Genomic DNA, 26,052 nt, shown 5'->3' with positions numbered 1-26,052 from the left:
CCCACAGTACAAATAGTTCAAATTGCTCTCAGCACTATGGGACTTAACATCTGAGGTCATCAGTCCCCTAGAACTTAGAACTACTTAAACCTAACTAACCTAAGGACATCACACGCATCCATGCCCGAGGCAGGATTCGAACCTGCGACCGTAGCGGTCGCGCGGTTCCAGACTGTAGCGCCTAGAACCGCTCGCCCACACCAGCCGGCACCACAGTACACCATAATCATGTGGAAAACCTTTTCACGTGAATCATCCGAGTACAAATGACAGCTCCGCCAATGCACTGCTCTTTTATACCTCTCGTACGGGTTACTATAGCAAACTGTACATGTTCCTATGACTATCCTATGAGTTTTGACACCTAAGCGTATATCTGAAAGCAAACATCTCAAGCACAAGACGAACAACAGCGCTTATATAACTCGGAAAAGATGCATTCGCACTCAGTAATAGTTAATTTGCTGGACTGTCGCTTTTGGTAACTAGAAGTTTTTCCTGTGGCTTCGACTTCACATACTGATGGGACTCATCACTCCTCTGCGAATCACAGAGTTTGATCTAGGCCGTGGGGAAGAAGTAGCTAGCGTAAATGATCACTTATCGGTCAGAGATTTGAGAAGGCTAACAGTGACTGTGACACCGTCTTAAAAGCTTTAATAGGGCAACCTTTGTGACGCTGTGTTAAAATCTTCAATCGCGCAATATATAAACTTCGCAGGTTATCGTCGAATGGGAGTCCGGTCTCATAACGGTAATTTCATACTTTAATCGTGGCAGTGGTGGATGGTCAGGAAGCGGCCATTTCCACTCGCAGGGAGTGTAAGTACCTGGCACTTGGCTACTGAGAGCAGGGCGGCGCTAGAGCCGGCGCCTCGTATCAGGGATACAAATCAGTTGTCACGCGGTATCTGCGGCGTATTGTCCGGCCAGACCTGGCGCCGTGATTACAGGCCGCTGGGCGGGCCTTGGCCGAGACCGCCGCACAGTATCTGCGCTCGGGGGCGATAACGGGCCGCAATAAAGGCCGGCAGCTGCGGGCCTCGACCACCCAGTCCTCACCACGGCGCCCACTATCCACCACCGACCGTCCCTCAGCATGCCCGTCAGGGAGAGGATCCACTGGCAGCAGGTGCTCGCCGCCACCGTTGGTAAGTCTCTCACCACCCCTATTCCCTACAAGCCATAGGTCACCCGACTGGTTTGTCTCTGTCCTCCATCCCTTCCTAAACCGTCGTAATATTTTCAAATCTATGGAACTACCATTCCCAATATCCTCTACAATATCCTCCAAGCCATCAGGCTTGCGACTGGTTTGACTCTCTCCTCCATCTAATCTAAGCTGCCCTAATCTTGTCATCTCTACGTGACTCCCATTCCCAACTACAATTTCTTTTTAATGTTCTAATTTTTCGTCTGCACCTTTTTATTTTCCTCACCAATGCTCCTTCGAGCAATGAGTTAACTATTCCTAGATGTTGTACTACATCTTTCTCTTTGTCCGTCCTTCTCATAACGATCGTCCATACATTCGTTTACTGACAATGACTAATTTTTCAAGACACCCAGTCGTGTTTTGATTAATTGATTGATTGGATTTAACTTTATTTTTGAACAAAATATTTGATCTGACGAACAACCATCAATGAGGAACATATTTACACAACAGAAATCCGCTTCAGTTTCCAGTATTTTCTCATTTTATTCGATGATCGGATTCGAAGCGTAAAGCCTCATCTTCAGGTGCCACCAAACAATTATGGGAAAATGAATGTGTGGTGGTCGGGCCAGTCAGTCATGAGGCTTCACACCTACTTCACACAAACGCGTGGCAGCGTGGGTACAGCAACCACAGCTCCTGCCTGGACAGCACGACACGGAAGCGCATGTACTGACCAGACGGGCTCTTCGATTGCTTGTCCTACGCTGCCATGCGTTTGTGTGACGTGGTGTGTAAGCCCCTGACTGACTGGCCCGACCGCCACATATTCATGTTTCAATAACTGTTTTGTGGTACGTGAGGATGAAACTTTATGCTTGTAAACCGATCGTGTAATAAAATGAGAAATTACTGGAAACTGAAGCGGATTTTTATTCTGCTTACAGAATTTCGGACTTCACCGGTAGCAGGATGTTGGGTAATATATCCAGTGCACTCTGTTGAGCTATTGTACTTCCTATCAAGGACAGGCAGTGCCTCTCTCTTGACAAATTCCACCGAGTACAATATCATTTGATGTCGACTAGAAAACACAATTATATCTAAACCTATGATATATTTGAAAATGCGCCAGAAAATCTGACTACATGACGTCAGTGCGAGAAATTAGAGAATTAATTTCAGTGATGATGATTGAAAGACAAATTTCTCATTAATCACTGGAGATGGAAAGGAGCGGTGGGATGAGATGCATTTAGACGAAGAGACTAGCGAATCATACATACCACAGGAAATGGACTTTTATTAAATCAAGGTATTATCTCCCTCAAGTTTAGGAATCATTTAACAAGCAAGATCGCCTTAACATTACGGTTCCTGAAGCCGCTTGACCTGCTAATCAGTTCCATAGACAGTATTCTGTCATCAAAGCATCGTGCAATCCGAGAGATCGGACATGGTTCCCCTTGTGAACACATTAAAAAAGTCAAGCGCTCTCTACAGCAATGGGGAAAAACACTATAGGATAAGTTCGTTAATAATTCCTAAGAATCTGTGTGGTTTCCGCGTAAAGTGGCTTTTCATTCTGCTCAAGAGAATCTGTAGAGCCAATGACCTAATCCTAAGGAACGATGCTAATGTAAAGCGAAATTACTCGTCTAAAACTAAGTTGAAAACTGATAAAAAATTTACACGGAACTCCCTTGATAACTGAACGTAATTGCTGCAGAGATTACTTACATCGCGAAGCGAAAATGATTTACCGGATTTCCAGCCAATAGGTTTTATCCTGAATGCACTCGGAAGCAGGACATGTTACTCACTACAGCATCAGATACCGACTCACCGTTAATAACCACTTTCTAAAACACTCCGATCACTGTGCTCTGGCGCAACCTCCCAGAGTGGGCGTGGTCGCAACCCAATCGTCGCAAGAAACGACGACGTGGTGCCAAATGCTTTGGCAAATCGGGTGGAAGGTGAAAATATCATAGCCCCTTATTCAGCCTTCCACCACCATACCGGACAAAATTTCGAACAAGAGTTCGCCCCTTGGCCTGAGTGATCAATCGTAAAACGTACTTTTGAAAAGAGCGAGGTAAACTGTCTCCGGTCCGGTCATGCCATGAGTCAGTCGTGGAGATTAAAATTCAACGGACGTTAGTACACTTCCGCAACGAAAACCGAGGAAGCTATACTGATTCTGCGATCGTACATGCACCTTAAATTAGCCACTCATTTGGGCGTCACGGAACCAAGCACGATTAGGATGTGAGTAAAGGGTAACAAAGGATGCTAATTAAAGATATTGCTTTCAGGAAAACTGCCTGAGAAGGAGACCTTTTTATTTCAGTGGACAGTTAATATGAACATTTAGTTCCCTATGAAGGAGAAGGTATATGGTAAATTTCATATTCTGAATGTGCTGGCCTTCAAGAAACAAAATGACTGGTTGCCCTACATGACGCCACATGACATTCTGAAAACCGACACTCATGGACCGTTACCTACACTCGGGATTCAAATCACTATCAGCGGCAAGAGGTGTATGTAAAAAAAAAAAAAAAAAAAAAAAAAAAAAAAAAAAAAAAAAAACTGTAGAACGAGCAATAAGGCTGATTCGGAACTGCTCGATGTAGAATTAAACTACGTCAAAAACGGATTCTCGTTTGCTGAAAAAAGGGTGTTAAGACCGCTACGTAAATATGATACTGATTTATAGACCACTCTGAAATCCAAAGTTTTCTTGCCATTCGACAAAGACGTCTCTGACTGCATAGTGAAGAACTTGAAGAAACGGAATATTGGCGTAGTCTACAAACCCCTGCCGAAAGGAACACCTTAGATCGGTCCGAAATACTCGAAAACACCTTGACAAAACAGAAGTTTACAGGATACTATGTATTTCCGGAAACGTGTACATTGGTGCTACGGAAGTAATGGCTGAAAAATGAATTAGAGAAGAGGAATGTCCACTTCTGCCTTCTCGATTGCAAGTCAAGTGTCTTAGCCACCGCGCTACCTTCCTCGTTAATTTGCATCTTTTACAAACGGAGTTTTAAATTAACAATGACTATTTGTTGAATATTTTCTCGAGAACAAGAGCGCAGCTGTTTCCGTAAGTACTCAAAGCTGTAGACACTATAAGACTAAAAGCCGTTCTGTCAGTTCTCTTTATTTTCGAAAAGATTTTTAGGGTTTGAGCTTCATTTTCTTGTTCCTTTTGTAGGACACCCGACTGTGAAACCCCCCGACCGTAAAATAGTCGAAACGCAATGTACTCTACTTTCAGACAATAACTGTTTTGTGCTGGCCCCTTAGCTAAGTGGACACCGCGTCTGGCTGCCTTGCACAGGGCCTGGGTTAGATTTCCGGCGAGGTCGGGGATTTTCTCCTCCCGCGGACTGGGTGTTGTGCTGTCCTCATCACCATTTCATCACCCTCGAGACGAAAGTCGCCCATTTGATCTCAACTTAGAGCTCGAACTTTTTTTCGACAGTTTGCAACGTCCACATTAACAAATGCTATATCACTGTAAATGTCTTCTAAAGAAATATTAAAAACGTTATAGGAAGTAAACAGTTCCATTTATAGAACATACTTGCTTAGATATCTTTGTTGATACCAGCGCTTAAAACATTAACAAAACAAAAAAAGAAAAACAAAAAATACGTGCCCCTCGACGGTCTAATATTTTCCAAAAACCGCATTTTGATATGTCTAGCCATTCACGAAATACAAGGGATGACACTTCAGGCGTGACTCCCATATATGTCAAACAAATGTTTCTCCTGTCAAAGAAAACCATCATAACAACCGGGAGAACGGTGTGCTGACCACACGCCCCTTCTAACCGCATCCTCATCTGAGGATGACGCAGCGGTCGGATGATCCCGGTGGGCCACTTGTGACCTGAAGACGGAGTGTATCTGCATCATCTCCATTTTTGCACTGCCAGGCCCAGCAAGTGGATAAGTTATGTCACTTTGGGGAAATCAAAATCAGTTTTGTCTTACGTTTCTAATAAAGTAATATTTACGTACAGAAAAGGCAAAAACGCCATCTTCATTATTAACTGGAGGACATCCGTTGGCTCCGCCCATAAAAGCAAGAAGCAGGACTTCTACGAAAACTGCTCGCGTACGAACAGGTGTTGAGGAGAGAAAGACAATTGCTGAATAAAGTATTAGCTGTCATTTTAAAAACTTTTACTGGAAATCTTCATAAGAAAAAGTTACAAGAAAGGAAATCATTCTGATTAATTTCCCTCTGGTAACTAAAGATCGTTTTCTTAATCCTTTTTTTTCTGTTCTGCTTCTGGGAATAAAGTTAATTGGAGCGGTGAAGGTAAATGGACATCCAGTATACTGGCTGACCATAGGATACATCCAGCAAATCATTGAGGACGTAGGTTGCAAGTGCTACTCTGAGATGAAGACGTTAGTACAGGAGAGGAATTCGTGGCGGGCCGCATCAAACTAGTCAGAAGACTGATGACCAAAGGGCAAAAAAATAAAAGAAAATAAAAAGGTACACAGAGTACTTGCTGCCAGTTCTACAAAGATTATCACTGCTTCCAAGATATCTCTGTTTTGTACAACATTACTAACGCTTATTCTCCTGGTCAACAATTACTAAGCGGTAAAGTCATTTGTCGTTCATGGTCCCCGCTCCACACTGCTGCCAACTGACCAGGAGGACCACGTCAGACACAAGAAGTACACAGTCTTTCATTGTTTTTTGCACCGTCTGCTCTCTCGTGTTCATGGACTGCACAGCATCACCCCTGCCACGTGTTCACAGCTAACCTGAGCACACTATGTGTCGGCTGCGCCATGGGTTGGACTGCGCCCGTGCTGCCGGTACTGCAGAGGCTGTCGGAGCAGCCGGAGGGCGGTTTCTACGAGGGAGACCCCCTGTCCACGGAGGAGGGCGCCTGGATAGGGGCGCTGCTGCCGCTGGGCGCGCTCGTCGGCTCGGTGCCCGCCGGCTTCCTCACGCACCGCTACGGCCGCAAGCTGCCGCTGGTCGCTTTCGGGGCGCTGCTCTTCATCAGCTGGATCCTCCTGCTCTTCCACGAATGGGTGAGTCTCCTAGCTGCCGACACCGCACAACGACGCCTCCATTGCGAATCTACATCTACATACATACTCCGCAATCCACCATACGGTGCGTGGCGGAGGGTATCTCGTATCACAACTAGCATCTTCTCTCCCTGTTCCACTCCCAAACAGAACGAGGGAAAAATGACTGTCTATATGTCAGTGTACGACCCCTAATCTCTCTTATCTTTCTGGTCTTACCGCGAAATGTAAGTTGGCGGCAGTAAAATTGTACTGCAGTCAGCCTCAAATGCTGGTTCTCTAAATTTCCTCAGTAGCGATTCACGAAAAGAACGCCTCCTTTCCTCTAGAGACTCCCACCCGAGTTCCTGAAGCATTTCCGTAACACTCGCGTGATGATCAAACCTACCAGTAACAAATCTAGCAGCCCGCCTCTGAATTGCTTCTATATCCTCCCTCAATCCGACCTGATAGGGATCCCAAACGCTCGAGCAGTACTCAAGAATAGGTCGCACCACCGTTCTATATGCAGTCTCCTTTACAGATGAACCACATCTTCCCAAAATTCTACCAATGAACCGAAGACGACTATCCGCCTTCCACACAACTGCCATTACATGCTGGTCCCACTTCATATCGCTCTGTAATGTTACGCCCAAATATTTAATCGACGTGACTGTGTCAAGCGCTACACTACTAATGGGGTATTCAAACATTACAGGATTCTTTTTCCTATTCATCTGCATTAATTTACATTTATCTATATTTAGAGCTAGCTGCCATTCTGTACACCAATCACAAATCCTGCCCAAGTCATCTTGTATCCTCCTACAACCACTCAACGACGACACCTTCCCGTACACCACAGCATCATCAGCAAACAGCCGCACATTCCTATCCACCATATCCAGAAGATAATTTATGTAGATAGAAAAGAACAGCGGACCTACAACACTTCCCTGGGGCACTCCAGATGATACCGTCACCTCCAACGAACACTCACCATCGAGGACAACGTACTGGGTTCTATTACTTAAGATGTCTTCGAGCCACTCACATATTTGGGAACCAAAGACATATGCTCGTACCTTAGTTATGAGTCTGCAGTGGGGCACCGAGTCAAACGCTTTCCGGAAGTCATGGAATATGGCATCCGTGGTTCGCAAGATATCATGTGAACACGCTACCATCATTCTTGGTCAGCACTCACGGTTAGTCCGATGATTTTTTATGTCCCATACCATGACTTGATTTGGGCCGAGAGACAATCATCATCAGCCATTCTACATCTGCATCTACAGCTATTCTCCGCAAGGCAGATTACGGTGAGTGGCGCAGAGTACTAACAGTTATTCTGAGTCTAGTGGTTGAACAGAGTAAGTTGAGTTTCACGTGATCGTTGTTTACGCAACACAGAGAGATTTCGATATCCAGAAACATCAGATAAGCGAGCATTACCCATGTTAAAAAATCGTACAACAGACCAAAGTCCGAGATAAAGAACTATACTTGGTCAGATGTTGACTGCTACGCTTCACTCACTATTCCAGATAGTAGCAGAATTTTCAACGGTATTAACATTGCGCGATTTGTCGAGAGAGATGAGTTGCAGTATAGTGCCTGACTGTTTGGCAAACCAGGATCCTAGACGATCACCGTTGTTACCATCTCGTAAGACAGTATGTCCCCAACACCCTCATTGCGGAAACGTCTCTGAGAATGTTGAAACAAAGATCCTGATGCATGTTCACGTTAACCTGAGTGACGAGCCCAAGTCACGATAGGAAGAGGAGCTCAAAACTTCACAGAACCACCAGCTGCCAGATCTATACATGGCTGGTTAAACGCATCGTGGTGGCGTCAGTGAACTCAGAACCTTGAGGCATTTGAAAAGAAGCACTGGTGGGACCACACTTACGCGCCCAGTTAGGTATTACCTAGTTCCCGTGTTGTTAGACCCACTGAAGACGTGCAGCTTGTATGTGCCGCTTGGAGCAATAGCCTTCGCAAAGAGGAAGACTTCATGTAGCTTACCGCCCAATGCAAGTGGTGTCGCGGCAAGCATTGTCTATGGACACAGCGTGATTCCAATGCAGTACGCACCATGTCCGTGATGTCATCACGACATACTCTAGCCAATCAGATGGCATCCTTTGGGCATAAAAGGGGAGGCTACCAAGTGTCACGACAAACAGACATGGGCCTGTTGGCAATTATGGGGGTACTCATCAAAAGTTTGACATTTTATCGAATTTGACACGATAGGCTTAGTGAGAAATCACCAACTGTGACATAGTCGCGTATGCAAACAGTGATCCAGTACTGTCAAAAGTTTTTTATTCCAGTCTTTGACCACAATATAGATACTTTAAACGATGACCGGTTTCAGTCCGTAATGACCATCCTCAGATCTTTTTTACACCATGTCCTCGAGTGATAAGGCCATAATGGCATCGTCAAAACATATAAATATGATTAGCACGGCATCGTCACATAGATCTAAAATAAGGTGTAGAATAGGCCACATCGTTCACACAGTCATTATTATTGAGTAGCCAGTTGCAATAATGACTGTGTGAACGATGTGGCCTATTCTACACGTTATTATAGATTTATGTGACTATGCTGTGCTGATTATATTTATATGTTTTGACGACGCCATTATGGCTCAAAAATGGTTCTGAGCACTATAGGACTTAATTTCTGAGGTCATCAGTCCCCTAGTACTTAGAACTACTTAAACCTAACTAACTTAAGGACATCAGACACATCCTTGCCCGAGGCAGGAATCGAACCTGCGACCGTAGTGGTCATGCGTTTCCCGACTGTAGCGCCTAGAACCGCTCGGCCACCCCGGCTGGCGCCATTATGGCCTTATCACTTTAGGACATGGTGTAGAAAAAAGATCTGAGGATGGTCATTATGGACTGAAACAGGTCATCGTCTAAAGAATTGATATTGTGATCAAAGACTGGAATAAAATACATTAGTGAGAAACTTTTATACAAGATCCCCGTCACGAAAGTCTTCTTGGTCATATGTAGCTCCTTTCCCTCATTATGCTACGCCTCCATGTCTACCCAATTACCGCACTGATTCCTAAAACACCACTTGATTGTTATGACTTAGATCAGAAGTGGATGGTAACATGACTGCCCGGTCCAGTTCTGCACTACCTACACCGCTCCAAGGTTATCAGTGTGCTCTTTTTATGGGTAACAAATATTTTGAGCATAATATCGGTACGAGTTGGTTTGCGGCACGCTCTATGCTCCGATATTCCATCTGCTTTCCTTTGTACCAATTCGTTCAGGAAGGTACTATATCACTTTTCTCCACCTCCATTGTCAACTATCATTTTCTAAATTTTTTTGGACCATGTCCTGTGGAAGGAGAGAAATGTCCCCGGCAATTGACAGCCGCGTGCTTGTTGCAGGTGAGCCTCCTGATGGTGGGTCGCTTCATCAGCGGCCTGGCGTCAGCTGGAGTGACGGCCATCGCGCCGCTGTACGCCGAGGAGGTGGCGGCTCCGGGCATCCGCGGGGCGCTGGGCACGCTGCTGGACCTGATGCTGGCCGCCGGGCTGCTCGTGGTGTACGGGCTGGGCATCGTGGTGCCGGTGCGCTGGCTCACCGCCAGCATGGCCGTGCTGCCGCTCTGCTTCTGCGTCACCTTCCTCATGATGCCCGAGTCGCCCGAGTACCTGCGCGGCCGCGGGCAGTTCAAGCGCGCCAGGCTGGCCGAGCTGTGGCTCCAGCTGGAGCTGGCGCCCACCGAGCTGGTCTTGCTCAAGCAGAAGGAGAAGGAGAAGGAGAAGCTGGCCCAGCCACTGTGCGCTGACCAGCTGCCGAGTGAGAAAGACGTGGAGGGCGCCGTTCGCACCAAGACGCCCACTCTCAGGGCGTGCGTCATAGTCTTCACGCTGATGGCCTTCCAGCAGCTCAGTGGCGTCGATGCCATCCTGTTCTACACCATCGACATATTCCAGGTTGGTACAACCGCAACAAAAAGAGCAGGAACAGTAATGAACAAGCGAAATCAAAGAAAAAAATTCTTCGCGACACACGTACCACAAAGCCATAAAGTTAAAAATTACCACTTTGAATAAAATAAAATTACGTAATTAGTTAAAATTACGCGGCACAGACCGAAATCCCTGTGACATGCTACTTAAGCGCGCAGCCAGAGAAACGAAACAACGGCGCAAACCACTGATAAAATTAATATCTTCTAGTGGCATGCTATGATACTGTGGTGTAGGAATTAACTTGTACCCAGACTGCAAACACGTGCCTGAAAAGAAACAGTTCGTATATTACTCAACTTAATTTTTTCAAGGTGAAACTAAAACTTTATAAATAATTCTCTTAGTAATTCTATTTGGTTTTCATACATGCAAGGCCAAAGACCTATGAAAACTCCTCTGAAGGCGAAACCACTGACGAAAATTGTTCGGGAAAGAAAGGAAATCTGTTAAACATGAAGTAATATTGTGCATCAAATTATTGCCAGGTTTAAATGTTGCCCGCAGCTCGTGGTCGTGCGGTAGCGTTCTCGCTTCCTACGCCCGGTTCCCGGGGTCGATTCCCGGCGGGGTCAGGGATTTTCTCTCCCTCGTGATGGCTGGGTGTTGTGCGATGTCCTTAGATTAGTTAGGTTTACGTAGTTCTAATTTCTAGGGGACTGATGACCATAGATATTAAGTCCCATAGTGCTCAGAGCCATTTGAACCATTTAAATGTTGACACGCTAATAGGTGTTCTAGTCTTCAATAAATGCACTACTGGCCACTAAAATTGCTACACCAAGAAGAAATGCAGACGATAAACGGATATTCATTGGACAAGTATGTTATACTAGAACTGACACGTGATTACATTTTCACGCAATTTGGGTGCGTAGATCCTGAGAAATCAGTACCCAGAACAATCACCTCTGGCCGTAGTAACAGCCTTGATACGCCATGGGCATTGAGTCAAACAGAGCTTGGATGGTGTGTACAGGTACAGCTACCCATGCAGCTTCAACACGATACCACAGTTCATCATGAGTAGTGACTGGCGTATTGTGACGAGCCAGTTGGTCGTCCACCATTGATCAGACGTTTTCAATTGGTGAGAGATCTCGAGAATGTGCTGGTCAGGACAGCAGTCGAACATTTTCTGTATCCAGAAAGGCTCGCACAGGACCTGCAACATGCGGTCGTGCATTATCCTGCTGAAATGTAGGGTTTCGCAGGGATCGAATGAAGGGTAGAGCCACGGGTCGTTACACATCTGAAATGTAATGTCCACTGTTCAAATCGCCCTCAATGCGAGCAAGAGGTGACCGAGACGTGTAACCAATGGCCTCTCCATACCATCACGCCGGGTGATACGCCAGTATGGCGATGACGAATACACGCTTCCAACGTGCGTTCACCGCGATGTCGCCAAAGAGGGATGCGACCATCACGATGCTGTAAACAGAACCTGGATTCATGCGAAAACATGACGTTTTGCCATTCGTGGACCCAGGTTCATCATTGAGTACTCCATCACAGGCGCTCCTGTCTGTGATGCAGCGTGAAGGGTAACCGCAGCCATGGTCTCCGAGCTGATAGTCGATCTAATGGAATTTCGTGTAGTTTATAATAATAGTGAGAAAAACTGAAAGGGATTCGAGAATTAGATAAAAGCTGGGGGTAAAGTCTCAGGGGGATTGCATTCTTTGCAATGTCAGGTGGCTGTCGATTACTAGGTATCCGAGATTTAAGCTATAACCTTTACTTCCAGTTTGTTATCTAGAGACGATAATAGTTGAAATGACTTGTATTATTAGCAATGACTCGTGACTGACGATGCACTGACTATCTATAAGGGCTACATCATTTCTCGTAATTGGATGTTCTAGGCTCATGGTTGTTCATGAACTGAACCAAGCCCTGTATTGCATTCGAGGGACTTCAAAGCACATTAACAGCGCTAACGACACTCTCTCTCTTGTTCCACAGGAGGCCGGTACGTCGATCTCTCCACAACTGTCCACAGTGATTACCGGCGCCATCCAGTTCGTAGCCACTGCGTTCTCGTCCGTGCTGGTGGAGAACGCAGGTCGGCGCCCGCTGCTGATCGCCTCTGGGCTGCTGATGACGTTCTCGCACGCGGCGTTCGCCCTCCACCAAGGTTCGCCGTGGCTGCACGCTGAGGCCGGCTGGATCCCGCTGGTCGCCATCAACCTCTTCCTGATCGGATTCGCCATCGGCCTGGGCCCGCTGGCGTGGCTCCTGATCGCCGAGCTGCTGCCGCCGGCGGACAAGCGCTGGGCCGTCGGCGTCGCCACCTCCATCAACTGGCTCACCTGCGCCGTCATGACCGGCTTCTTCGAGGAGTTCGTCAACCACTTCAGCACCACCGTGGCGTACTCGGTGCTCGCCTTCGTCTGTCTGGCGTACACAATCTTTGTGGTGCTGCTCGTTCCAGAGACCAGCGGCCTCACTGGCAATGAGATACAGAATAAGATGCTGGAGAAGGGGCCCATGGTCGTGTGCGCTTCTGCCGACGACGAGACCCGAGCTGACGACGTCGCCGACGGCGACGCCGTCATTTAACGGTGCGCGTCCGTCGTCCCGACGAGTGACTGCTACGGGCGGTTGGAACCGGATTGAAGAGTCAACTAGAGCTCCATGCGGGACGACACAAACCAGACCCCTGCTGTCTGTCTGTGACTGGCAGGACACTTGTCGCTACAAAGCGCACGATTTTATGCCGGAAATCAAGAGCTACTCGTTTAAATGTGGAATTTATTGATAGCTCGAGGCTAGGGTCGTCAGTTACGCAGTAAGCACTGTGAGCATTAAAATAACTGGTTTTGTTGGACAGAACGCGTGCATCTGTTCTTCCATTCTACACACGAAACCTTGGCTCTGAAATGGATATATGCATACTGTTAACATCTTATATGAAGTTCGAACTGTCTTCTACCAGTATTCGACAAATTTTCCACGAGACCTAAGACTCAATCTTTGTTTTAGTTCCATTGTTTCGACGAAAATAATTCCACGTTAACCATTAAGCTAGCTTGAAACGAGATGCTGACAGCAGTTCACGCGAACACCGAGTAATAGAATAAGCAATTGTTCTACATTTTAACCGCGATTGCATTAAACGTTGAGAGGAATGTGTGGAAGAGCTTTTAACGACGCAGAAACGAACTTCAGCAGGTAGCTTTGGTAACCGTACTCCTCAGAACATCTATCTTCAGGGGCCTAACGAATCTTCAGCTTCCTTTCTTTCTCCTCTTTTTCTTCTTCATTTTCTGAACCAGAGCTGTCGAACTTTTGATGAAGAAAACTGGTTGAGAATTTTTTGACTGCAGGAAGAAAACGTTGTCGTGTTAAAAGCCGCAATTGTGAAACATCCACTATAGGTCTCTATGTTAAAGGAAAGTAGAGTTGAAAATAACAGAAGACGTACCTGTAAACGTATGGAATCGTAATCTCATTTGCTGTAGTAAATTTGAGAATCAACAATGAACTCTATGAAGCCTGCACATCACACAGTACAATTGTAGAGAGATACTGAACGGAGTATTCGCAAGATGAAACCTCGAACAAACGTAGGTAAAAGAAACCATTGTGAACCAAGTTACAACGTACAACAATCTTTACTAACTCAGTTAGTTTGTACATAAAATTGTTTGATGTGAAGCAGATGAAAGTTAATAAAAAATATCAAAAACTATACTGAGAGAATGTTTTTCTTCGCTGATCTTTGAGGTAACGCTTCACTGAATCACAGCTTGAAGAGGATACCCATTCTGACTTCCTTAATCCGGAATACCTGTTCTCATACCTACAATTCATCATGTTCTTGTAATTTCCTTATTCATCTGTACACTTTTCCTAAATGTCAGTCCTGCTTAAATATGTCTGCCTAGGAAAAATGTTTCCAGCAGAGTGCTTCAAACTAAGTTGTATTGAAAGGTAATGTTATTAATTGACTACATACTTCAGCACTTGTTATATTATGGTTTCTTTTACTTGCAGTTAATATTTAAGGAAATTTCTTCACCCTGATGAATACTCTTCTTTAAATTAATTCTTTTATTCTGATATTACTTAGGATTTCTTTATACGGACCGTTCATCCTACTTTCATGGTTTTTAACATATTTTCACTTTTCTGTTCTTGGAGAATTTTGTGAAATGAATTTGAACGATATTCATGAACCTATTTCTTTGATTGTAATTTAGGGAAAAATTACCAGTATCGCACTCTCTTACTTTTCCCTTTTACTGTTTCTTTTCCTTTTAATATTAAAAATGACGTTCACTAATATCATACTCTCCAATATAAAAATACAGAAAGGAGGGCACAGTTTGAGTTTAGAAGTGATTTATACGGATTTATTAATCGAAAAATTGCGTCCTTCGTCTCCTAAGTATTCAATGATTTAAAAATCCAAGCATTTATCGATAATAAAGACTTCTTATTACGTTATTATCTAAAGCAAAAAGAACCGAATTGCCGTAATTTAATTACTAGTGTCGTGCCAGTACAGAGAACACAGTTTGGATGTAATGCGTCGTAACCTCATAAATCAATAACTTGTAAGTGCTTGTGCCGAGAGATGTACAGCAGTGACGCTAATGGCAACTGATAATTTTCTGTCAACTGGAACTAAAAAATGAAATGAAATTTCATTTTTTCTTGTAGCCACAGAAGGAAGTTAGGACAGAAAAGGCACTGGGAGTCGTTAGATTTGTGTCGCACACGTCCACGATAATGCATCTGTAATGAAACTTCTGTAATGTAAGTCTTAAATTAAACTCCACTTAACACAAATTGATTGAATTTTCTCATTATGAGAGTACTGAAGTGCGATCCGCGTTAATTGTTAAAAACCATTCAGAAGACAAGACCGCACAAAATATTTTTTATTTGAGACAACCGGTTTCAGGAGTCTTTGCTGTCACTTTCAGTTCTTAAATTTCTTTTTGCAGTAAAACATGCTCAGGAGGTACAGGGGAAATCAGATTCTTGAACGGTTCCGTACAAATAGTAGATGCGTATTGTGGAGAGTGAAAAACGTGTCTCTAAAAGAAAAAATTGTTAACATTGAGTAAAAATTGTTGCCTTGAATAAAAAATCTTTTGTGGAATCTTGTTGTTAACAATTAACACAAACAGAGGCACTCTATACGGATCATGTGGTAAATGGAACTACCTTGAAGGCAATTCTCAAACAAATACACATAGAGATGACGTGAAGCTAGTTGACAATGCAGACTGGTATCCACAAATCAAGTAACGTTTACATACATGGACGGAACTCACAAGCCAATTTTGTTAAACCTTTCCCAAAATACTGTAGATATTAAATACCAGAAAATTAAGCTTGAAAACACACATTTAGGACAATAAGTCATGACAGAGCTGAGGACTTGATTGAAAAATACAAATCATTGTCAGTTGGAGGTACACTATGTGATCAAAAGTATCCGGAAACCCCCCAAAACATACATTTTTCATATTATGTGCATTGTGCTGCCATCTACTGCCAGGTACTCCATAACGGCGACCTCAGTAGTCGTTAGTCATCGTGACAGAGCAGAATGGGACACTCCGCAGAACTCACGGACTTCAAACCCGCTCAGGTGATTGGGTGTCACTTGTGTCATACGTCTGTACGCGATATTTCCACACTCATAAACATCTCTAGGTCCACTGTATCCGATGTGATAGTGAAGTGGAAACGTGAAGGTACACGTACAGCACAAAAGCGTACAGGCCGACCTCGTCGGTTGACTGACAGAGACCGCCGACAGTTGAAGAGGGTCGTAATTAATAGGCAGACGTCTATCCAGACCATCACACAGGAATTCCAAAGTGGATCAGGATCCACTGTAAGTGCTATGACATTTAGGCGGGAGATGAGAAAACTTTCATTTCATGGTCGAGCGGCTGCTCATAAGCCATACATCACACCGGTAAATGCCAAACGACGCCTCGCTTGGTGTAAGGAGCGTAAACATTGGACGATTGAACAACGGAAAAGCGTTGTGTGGAGTGACGAATCACGGTACACAACGTGGCGATCCGATGGTCGGGTGTGGGTATAGCGAATGCACGGTGAACGTCATCTGCCAACGCGTGTAGTGCCAACAGTAAAATTCGGAGGCGGTGGTGTTATGGTGTGTTCGTGGTATTCATGGAGGGGTCTTGCATCCCTTGCTGTTTTGCGTGACACTAACACAACACAGGCCTACACTGACGTTTTAAGCACCTCCTTGCTTCCCACTGTTGAAGAGCAATTCAGGGATGGCGATTGAACCTTTTAACACGTTCGAGCAATGTTCATAATGTACGGCCTGTGGCGGAGTGGTTACACGACAGTATCATCCATGTAACTGACTGGCCTGCACCGAGTCCTGACCTGAATGCTACAGCCGACTTCGTGTCAGGCCTCACCGATCGACATCGATACCTCTCATCAATGCAGCACTCCGTCAATAATGGGCTGCCATTCCCCAAGAAACCTTCCATCACCTTACTGAACGTATGCTTACGAGAGTGGAAGCTGTCATCAAGGCTAAGGGTCGGCCAACACCATATTGAATTCCAGCATTACCGATGGAGCGCGCCACCAACTTGCAAGTCATTTTCAGCCTGGTGTCGGGATACTTTTGATCACGTAGTGTAGAAGAAGTAACTGCAGATTGAGCGTGATGAGTCCGAGCAACGTAGTAATGACCTGTGATGGTCATGTATAAGAGCTTCGTGCAAATCGGACATCCTTTTCGGAAAGCTAAGGCGTGAAATAATCATTTGGAATAAACTCTGAAATTCTGACATTCTTTTAGGAAAGCTAAGGCGTTAAATTATCATTTCGAATAAACACTGCAATTCTGGTGGTAAGAGGGAGAAAATACTTCCGTGTATTACTACTGTACAGAAACGATACTGTTTTTATGAGTCAAAAACAGAAGCAGGGAAACAGTTGATGAGAGGAGTATGAGACGTGGTGGTTTCCTGTCCCTGGTGTTTCTCACTCTATACCCTGATAAGGCAGTAAAGAAAATCAAGGCGAAATTTGAGAAGGCAATTAAAGTTTAAGGCGAGGCAATTTTGAGGTTTGACAGTGACACTGTAGTTCTTTCAGATGCAACTAGTGATGCGGAAGATCAGTTTCACGGTATAGATAGTGTCTTGAAAAGAGATTATGGGATGAATATCAAGAAAACTAAAACAAAGGGTAACAAAATGGTTCAAATGGCTCTGAGCACTATGGGACTTAACTTCTGAGGTCATCAGTCCCCTAGAGCTTAGAACTACTTAAACCTAACAAACCTAAAGACATCACACACATCCATGCCCGAGGCATGATTCGAACCTGCGACCGTAGCGGTCGCGCGGTTACAGACTGTAGCGCCTAGAACCGCTCGGCCACTCTGGCGGGCCAAGGGGTAACAGAACGTAATCGAATTAAAAGAGGCGATACTGAGGAAATCAGATTAGGAACGGTTCCCTACAAGTAGCAGACGGGTTCTGATGTTTGTAGAGTAAAATAACTGACGATCGTCAAAGTTGAGACGATATAGAATGCAGACCGGCAGTGGCAAGAAAATCGTACCCGTAAAAGAAAAATTTGTTCTTGAATAGAAACTTGAGTCTTAGTAAAGACTGTTCTTGAAAGGAAGTATCAGTAGTTAAGCAAAGATGGAAAGGAGTGCACAAAGCAGACAAGGTTGAAATTGTTTACATTGAAGATCACCACCACAACAACAATATCTATTAGCTTGACATATGGTGCCATATGAACATGAAGGATATCGTCTCTACAGACCTGAAAACTTTTTTTTCTTTTTTTTGAGGGAAATGACAAAGAGAGCTGTTCACCTATAAAATATGAAGCATCCAATATAAAGACGACGTCGCATATGAAGAAAATCCTTTCGTCTGTGGTAATCGATGTATTTCGGCTGCTTATCAAATCAAGACGTCTGTTCTCACTTGAAGTAAACAGAATTCACGAAAGGCAGATTCTAGATTGATCTACGTCACTCTGTGATCACTGTTACCACTCCTGCTGTGACATTAGGCGAGCGGAGCGATCGTGGACTTTCGCCTCGCGTACTTACCGTCTTCGCGAAGCCTCCAGTGCTCGGTACTCGAAGACTCCAGCTTTTTAGCGGCCACAACGAGAGTAGATCGCAGTTCAAAGGTGTTGTGAGTCCAATAGATCGTTGTAAGGTAACTAATATCGTTCATACCATCCTAGATAAAAGTGATAAGTTTCGTGGAGAACTATCATAGTAACAACACATGACTATTCATCTTTCATGTCTGCTGCTTTATATTTTACCTTCTTTTATGAAAACATATGAATAGCAGAAACCTAATTTCGCATCTAGTGGTCGTCCTTTAGATTTCTCCATTCAACTCCACAAATTCTCCAACCTGTCCCAGTACAATTGTACATTCCTCCCGCTACAAATACATATATATATTTAGAAATCAATCCATACTACCAGCTATGGGTTTTTCCTCTCCTTTACATTTCACAGATAAAGCTCCATTACCCACACCTACGCCACCCACAACGTAAAGCCCCACTTCATTAAAAGCACGTTACAACTCTGACTGCATTCCCTCCACAAGGCGACGTCATGTCCCATGCCCGCGTAATTACACTCCCGTGAATCCATGCATAGGATTTAACCTGTAGCTACTCACCGTTCTTCAACATTATTCAACTTCACTTCGTTATAAAAGGAATCTGAACGTATATTGTGGGATTTTGTGAATTTTAATCGCCTTTCTCCTCTCAAAAAACCTTCGACAATCACAAAATAAACCATGATGAAAACTGTTGGCAGCTCATTTTCATGTGGGGCAACGAAGTAATCAAACGAGAAAGTACAAAAAAAGAAAAAAAAGGCGGAATTTGATTACTGCTCAGAGATTGAGTTGTTATGTTAAGGAGTATATGCTTCAGATATAAATCTGCGTTCAGAAACTCAAAATCATATTTGATTTATAAAAGGAAGTCATGCGAAGAATGTTTTTGGGGTCGACAAACGCTCAGCACGCTATGTGCGTGACAGAACCGTGATTCGTGTTGCGTACTGTTGTAAATAACTAATTTGAGAGAAGCACATACGATCACCAAATTGTTTCAGCCTTCTGAAGTTCGCTGATTGGGTAGCAAGTTGCTCTGAATGGAGTTCCAGAAAATCAAGAGATTCTGCTAAAATACAACTAACGATGAGGAGCCATGACATGACAACTTATTTATTACAATTTCGCCTTGAGTAAAGTGACCGTGGACTGTGTACGAAAGCACCTACAGCTTGGTATAGTGGTGCTGGATTGCTCGGAATAATGGGAGAAAAAAATCCAGAAGAGAATCGTTAGTAGCAAGCGATAACAACATGATACGTGGTAGCAGAACGAGGGAGGCAAGGGTCAGAGATCATTTGCCTGTGACAAGGCTTCCTGATTACGCTGTAATTGAAATCAAACGCGATATTAATTCATTGGTTCAGAGTATAAGGCCAGGCTATTGTTACGATGTGAAAGCAACGGAAAGTGCAACAGCTACCCTATATCCGGTACAAGCGATAGCCATTATTTTGTTTTAATTGCTCTGCAGCATAGTATTACAGTCAGATTTTGAACACAAAGCTAGGGGAACGAGATGTTTCTTTGAGCCCCTTATGACTACGGTGTTTTAGATAACGTTTTGCTTCATTGTGTTTTACAGTCAATCAGTCTTTATATAATAAATATATGGGAATAATGTTACGCGGAACATAATTCTAATGAACAATACGGATTCATGTATTCATGAGGTCTGAACCATTTTATAAGGTGTACTGTGACACCTGTTAGCAATAGGGAATTCACGTCCAGGTTTCATTGCGAACCAGCTGACGAAGGATGTTGAACTGGTGCCTAAAAATCTGTGAAAATTGAGTTTTGACAATAATGATGAGAGTATATCTAGGAAACAAGTAAACAAAAAGACAGTGACTTGCTGGTACTATAGATCTACATGAATTATCTTCATAGCCAAGATTTATGTCTTAACATATCTCTGAAATCAACGAAATCTTCATCAGAAAAACAAAGACAAATCCGGTAAGCCACTTTTCTTCCCTTTCTGTAATACGGGGTAGGAAATCCATGAAAATTACATTTTTTTCAAATACTTAATGCAAAGAATACGGTACAGACGAACCTTCTTGACTTGTCTCTAAACAAATAATTAATAATGAATTAACTAAACAAACACTATTTTTAGCCTTGTGTCACAAATCAGCCATAAATAGTGAATTTGACCCCAACACTATCGATAAAATTTTAGGTAAAAAGATGAAGAAGCAAGCCAGGTCTCTACTGCTCCCACAAAAAGCCAAAGACAAACGAGGAAAGAAATGGTGCAGATTACCTTTCATAGGTAAAAAATCAAATAGCATAAGTAACATCTTGAAGGCCAAGGGTTTCTCTGTCTTTTCCTATGTCCCTCAGACAATAGGTAGTTTCTTGTTCAATGCAAAAGACAAAGAACCAGCTATCACAAAAAGTGGGGTTTATAAAATCACATGCCGTGAGTGTCAATCTTGCTACAATGGACAGACGGAGAGGTCAATCTGTGCCAGGCTTACAGAACACCACAGAAAATGGAGACTGAAGAAGCCTGATTCAGCCTTTGCAGAACATTGCCTGAACAATAACCACAAACACACAATAGATGTACAAGTCTTACACACAGATGAAAAGGGGGCCACTTTACTAATTAGATATTTTAGAAATTAAAAAACAGATGTGCATATCAAGCACCTATTATTCAACGAGCAAACCCTATTCAGTTATTCACCTCTTTCAGATGAGATCACAACCCCAGGATAGGAGCAAAACGTGGGGCTCAGTCCATCGTAGTTACAAATATCTTCACTGATGCGTAACTGTAGTCCATTCATTGTCGTTTAATTGGGGAATGTGTAATAATGTATGTAATTTGTTAAAAAAGGATTCATTGACACAATTGCACATTAAGCTATAGATCGATACCTTAAGAATTTGAGATGATTATCTTTGCTTTGTTATCAGTTTACCTGTGTATTATCATGTTTTGGAATCAGTAATGTACTTGAAAATGGGCTTGTAACCCGAAATCTAGGCTGTGCAATAACATTAAGAATAAATTGTGAAACAAGGTTAAAATCAAAATCCACAGTTGATTCAAATAAAAAATAACGAATTAATTTGAAATACCTGAAAGTGCTCCTGAAATCAGTTGTGACTGGTTTAAAATTGTCAATTGTACATACTAATCATTTACATACAAACGCATTTGATGGTGTGTTTCACTGGAAACTTCTACCGAAGCGTTAACGATCCACTCGGAAAGATTGTTGGTGGGAAAACACAGTGATTCTGAAATAGCCAGTATCACATCGTAGCGATATGCCAAGACTTTCAGTATCAGTATGTAAGTGATGCAATTGAGCAGAAACTTCAATAACGTCTTCTATATCGGAACACACTTGTGATTAGCATGACTCACACAGGACTCAGTAACGTCAAAGTACACTACTGGCCATTAAAATTGCTACACCAAGAAGAAATTCAGATGATAAACGGGTATTCATTGGACAGATATATTATACTACAACTGACATGTGATTACATTTTCACGCAATTTGGGTGCGTAGATCCTGAGAATTCAGTACCCAGAACAACCACATCAGGCCGTGATAACGGCCTTAATACGCCTGGCCATTGAGTCAAACAGAGTTTCGATGGCGTGTACAGGAGGTACAGCTGCACATGCAGCTTCAACACGATACCACAGTTCATCAAGAGTAGTGACTGACGTATTGTGACGAGCCAGTTGCTCGGCCACCATTGACCAGGCGTTTACAAATGGTGAGAGATCTGGAGAATGTGCTGGCCAGGACAGGAGTCGAACATTTTCTGTATCCAGAAAGGCTCGTACAGGACCTGCAACATGCAGTCGTGCATAATCCTGCTGCAATGTAGGATTTCGCAGGGATGGAATGAAGGGTAGAGCCACGGGTCGTAACACATCAGAAATGTAACGTCCACTGTTCAAAGCGCCGTCAATGAGAATAAGAGGTAACCGAGACGTGTAACCAATGGCACCCCATACCATCTCGCCGGGTGATACGCCAATATGGCGATGACGAATACACGCTTCCAATGTGCGTTCACCGCGATGTCACCAAACACGGATGCGACCATCATGATGCTGTAAACAGAGCCTGGATTCATCCGAAAAAAATGATGTTTTGCCATTCGTGCACCCTGGTTCGTCGTTGAGTGCACCGTCGCAGGCGCTCCTGTCTGTGATGCAGCGTCGAGGGTAACCGCAGCCATGGTCTCCGAGCTGATAGTCCATGCTGCTGCAAACGTCGTCGAACTGTTCGTGCAGATGGTTGTTGTCTTGCAAACGTCCCCATCCGTTGACTCAGGGATCGAGACGTGGCTGCACGATCCATTACAGCCATGCGGATAAGATGCCTGTCATCTCGACTGCTAGCGATACGAGGCCGTTGGGATCCAGCACGGCGTTCCGTATTACCCTCCTGAACCCACCGATTCCATATTCTGCTAACAGTCATTGGATCTCAACAAACGTGAGCAGCAATGTCGCAATACGATAAACCGCAATCTCGATAAGCTACAATCTGACCTTTATCAAAGTCGGAAACGTGATGGTACGCATTTCTCTTCCTTACACGAGGCATCACAACAACGTTGCACCAGGCAACGCCGGTCAACTGCTGTTTGTGTATGAGAAATCGGTTGGAAACTTTCTTTATGTCAGCAGGTTGTGTGTGTCGCTACCGGCGCCAACCTTGTTTGAATGCTCCGAAAAGCTAACTATTTCGCGTCTGTAGCACGTCATCTTCGTGGTTTAGCAATTTTAATGGCCGGTACTGTATTTATCATCTTCTTTACACATGACGATGCTTGACACAGGTAGTGATATTATTAATTTCACTGCCCCCCCCCCCCCCCCCCAAAAAAAAGACGAAATACCCAGAAGACACCGTCGGATGTTAGTATAGCTTTATACACGTACATGCCATCAGCGTATTATGTAAATTACTAATGGTGCAATTCTCTGCGACTGTTAGAACGTCCACCAGAGTGCATTAGCGTTTTTAGTGTTGAGTGCGTGATAGGATATGCAACAGGCGTGAACAGCATCACATGTTGAGAGATCTCTGTGAAGGACGCCCAGTATTCGTGTGAAACAGCGTTATCAGCACCTGGCAGAATCTGAAAGGGTTCTCATTGTGGGTCCTCATTCGCCCAGCGGTCGAATCGTGAAACGCCCAGCAACTGGACTAAGACATTATCTTCCCACGCGTAGGCCGTCGTTAACACCACAACGCGGACAGCTGCGTTCGAAGCTTTGACGGTTGACGAATGGCGTCACGTTGTCCCCAGCAACGAATTGCTGTTCTGCATTATCACGGATGACCAACGGCGGTGAGTATGACGGCGACCTGGGGAAAGGCCCCACGAAAAGGCACAGCAGTGTTAGTCCTGGCAACAGGATATGGGGGCCATCAGGTACGACTTCAGGTCACCTCTGGTGGGCGCAGGACTCATTCTTCCCTCGGTCAGAAGAACGGGATCCGTTGGCCTCGAGCCTGCTAGGGTCCGGAAAGGGAAGGACCAATTACTCCTGTTTAAAGCAGGTAGACGTATTTTTCGAAGCTGGTGACGGTTCTCCAGCGCATCGGGCGATGACAGCGGATTGTGTGACCAGCCCATCAAACCGTTAGCGCTCTCTCGCTTGTTCTTTCTGCCCAGAAAACGGGGCTCATCCCAGCCCATTCTTAAGTCTAAACTATATGAATACTCCAGGCAGACAAAGCTGTCTAGCCTATGTACTTGTGGTAGAAGCTGTAAATATTTTTCTTGTTTTTCGTGAATACGATTAAATATGACGTGGGGATTTCATTTCTTACTCGTCGAGTTCCATTAGACTATAACAAGTTTGTAAGAAGGTTGGATATAAACTAGCACAATAACAATGAATCACAAGAACTGGCTGAAATGTCTCCTACAAACTTTAGACATAATAAAATGATTGTGCCGTGAGAACATTATTCAATTTAGATTGGAAAGTGCGAGGATTACCATCAAGACTTTTCACATCTCGCAGCAACTTGGAAACGGATGCAGGAGAATACTATACGCCTTTCTGCACAGGAGTCAAGGAGGTGTGATCCAAATGCCGATTGAATTTCTGTCTAGTATTAATTGAATGGAAGCTGCAAATTCTTGGGAATAACCTCATATTCTCAAAAATAGATGTCATTAAAGGAAATTCGCGTAGCATTACCCAGGCAAGCAGTTCATACCCCAAAAATATTTGCATGTTTAACTTTTTTGTATTTTAAAACATATTTACAATATTTCTTCATTTATATCCTGATAATTAAATGTATACCTAAAATCACCTGATTTTTTAAACTGTGTGATTCCTGCTTTGATTTTGTAGCTCAGATTTTCACGTATTGAAATCTGGAAGTTTTTCAGTTTTGAAATTCGGCACTTGCTGTACCATTAACTTGAAAGCTGGACAATTCCCTCCTTTTTCTTGGTTTTTCATGAATTTATTGCGATTTTAGAGCCGAGCTGAAATCTGGGAGTTTTTACAGTGTCGAAATTTGCCACTTCCTGTACCATGAACTTGAAAGCTGGAAAATTCTCTCCCTTTTTCTTGGTTTTTGATGAATTTATTGCGATTTTAGAGTCGAGCTGAATTTGCTTCATCATCTTAAGTAAAGTAATCTGTAAATGTTTGGACTACAGAAGTGAAACTACAACACTGACGCGACAGAGTCACGGTATTGCGATATGCATATATATATAGATGGTGATACTACGATGTACACAAGGTAATAAGGGTGGTGTGTTGCTGGAGCTGTCGTTTGTACTTATGTGCTTCAGGCGAAAACGTTTCCGACGAAAATTAACAGACGTTGAACGCGGACTGGAAGCTGGAGGTAGACACATGGAACATTTCATTTCGAAAATCGTGAAGGAATTCAGTATTTCTAGATACATAGTGTCAAGAGTGTGATGAGAATGCCAAATTTCAGGCATTACCTTTCACCACGGACAACGCAGTGGCCGACGCCTTCATTAACGGCAGAGACCACCGGCGTTTGCTTAGAGTTGTCGCTGCTAACAGTAGAAATCTGTGTGGGACGTACGACAAACGTATCCGTTAGGACTGTGATGTGAAATTTGGCGGAGATGGATTATGGCAGCAGACAACCGACGCGAGCGTGTTTGCTAGCAGCACGAGTTCGCTTACAGCACCTCTCCGGGGCTCGTTGTCATAGCGGTTGGGCCCTAGACGATTGGAAAACCTGGCCTTCTCAGATGAGTCCCGATTTCAGTTGTCAAGAGCCGATGGTAGTGTTCGAGTATGTCGCAGACCCCACAAAGCCACGTTGTCAACAAGGCACTCTGCAAGCTGGTGACGACTCCATAACGGCGCGGGCTGTGTTGACGTGGAGTGGACTGGGTCCTCTGGTCCAATTCAACTGATCATTGACTGGAAATGGTACGTTCGGCTACTTGGAGACGATTTGCAGCATCCATAGTATTCATCTTCCCAAACAGCGATGTAATTTTTATAGATGACAATGCGCCATGTCACCGGCCCACAACTCTTCACGATTGGTTTGAAGAACATTCTGGACAATTCGAGAAAAATGATATGGACACCGAGACCATCCGACATGACTTCCACCGAACACTTATGTGACTTAACCGGGAAGTCACTTCGTGTAC

The 26,052-nt window shown here is 44.0% G+C and overlaps 1 protein-coding gene across 1 annotated transcript; it reads left to right on the top strand.

The window, feature by feature from the left end:
* The first annotated feature begins 1,065 nt into the window (after nt 1-1,065).
* Nucleotides 1,066-13,943, top strand: LOC124624129 (facilitated trehalose transporter Tret1-like). The gene is made up of 4 exons (XM_047149087.1): nt 1,066-1,151; nt 5,963-6,243; nt 9,659-10,210; nt 12,215-13,943. Exons 1-4 carry the CDS (start codon nt 1,100-1,102, stop codon nt 12,809-12,811), a joined length of 1,482 nt encoding a protein of 493 aa, XP_047005043.1. The 5' UTR covers nt 1,066-1,099; the 3' UTR covers nt 12,812-13,943.
* Nucleotides 13,944-26,052: the final 12,109 nt, after the last annotated feature.

The sequence above is a fragment of the Schistocerca americana genome, chromosome 1 (assembly GCF_021461395.2).
Source record: "Schistocerca americana isolate TAMUIC-IGC-003095 chromosome 1, iqSchAmer2.1, whole genome shotgun sequence".
Lineage (NCBI taxonomy): Eukaryota > Metazoa > Arthropoda > Insecta > Orthoptera > Acrididae > Schistocerca > Schistocerca americana.
The sequence above is the reverse complement of the archived record's forward strand: the minus strand, read 5'-3'. Positions and strand labels throughout refer to the sequence as shown.

Bases quoted from the DNA above. Each gene is read 5' to 3' on its own strand.
- LOC124624129 (XM_047149087.1), top strand. From the start codon at position 1,100: ATGCCCGTCAGGGAGAGGATCCACTGGCAGCAGGTGCTCGCCGCCACC. The intron at 6,244-9,658 runs GTGAGTCTCCTA...TGCTTGTTGCAG, and splicing joins TCCTGCTCTTCCACGAATGG to GTGAGCCTCCTGATGGTGGG. The intron at 10,211-12,214 runs GTTGGTACAACC...CTTGTTCCACAG, and splicing joins ACACCATCGACATATTCCAG to GAGGCCGGTACGTCGATCTC.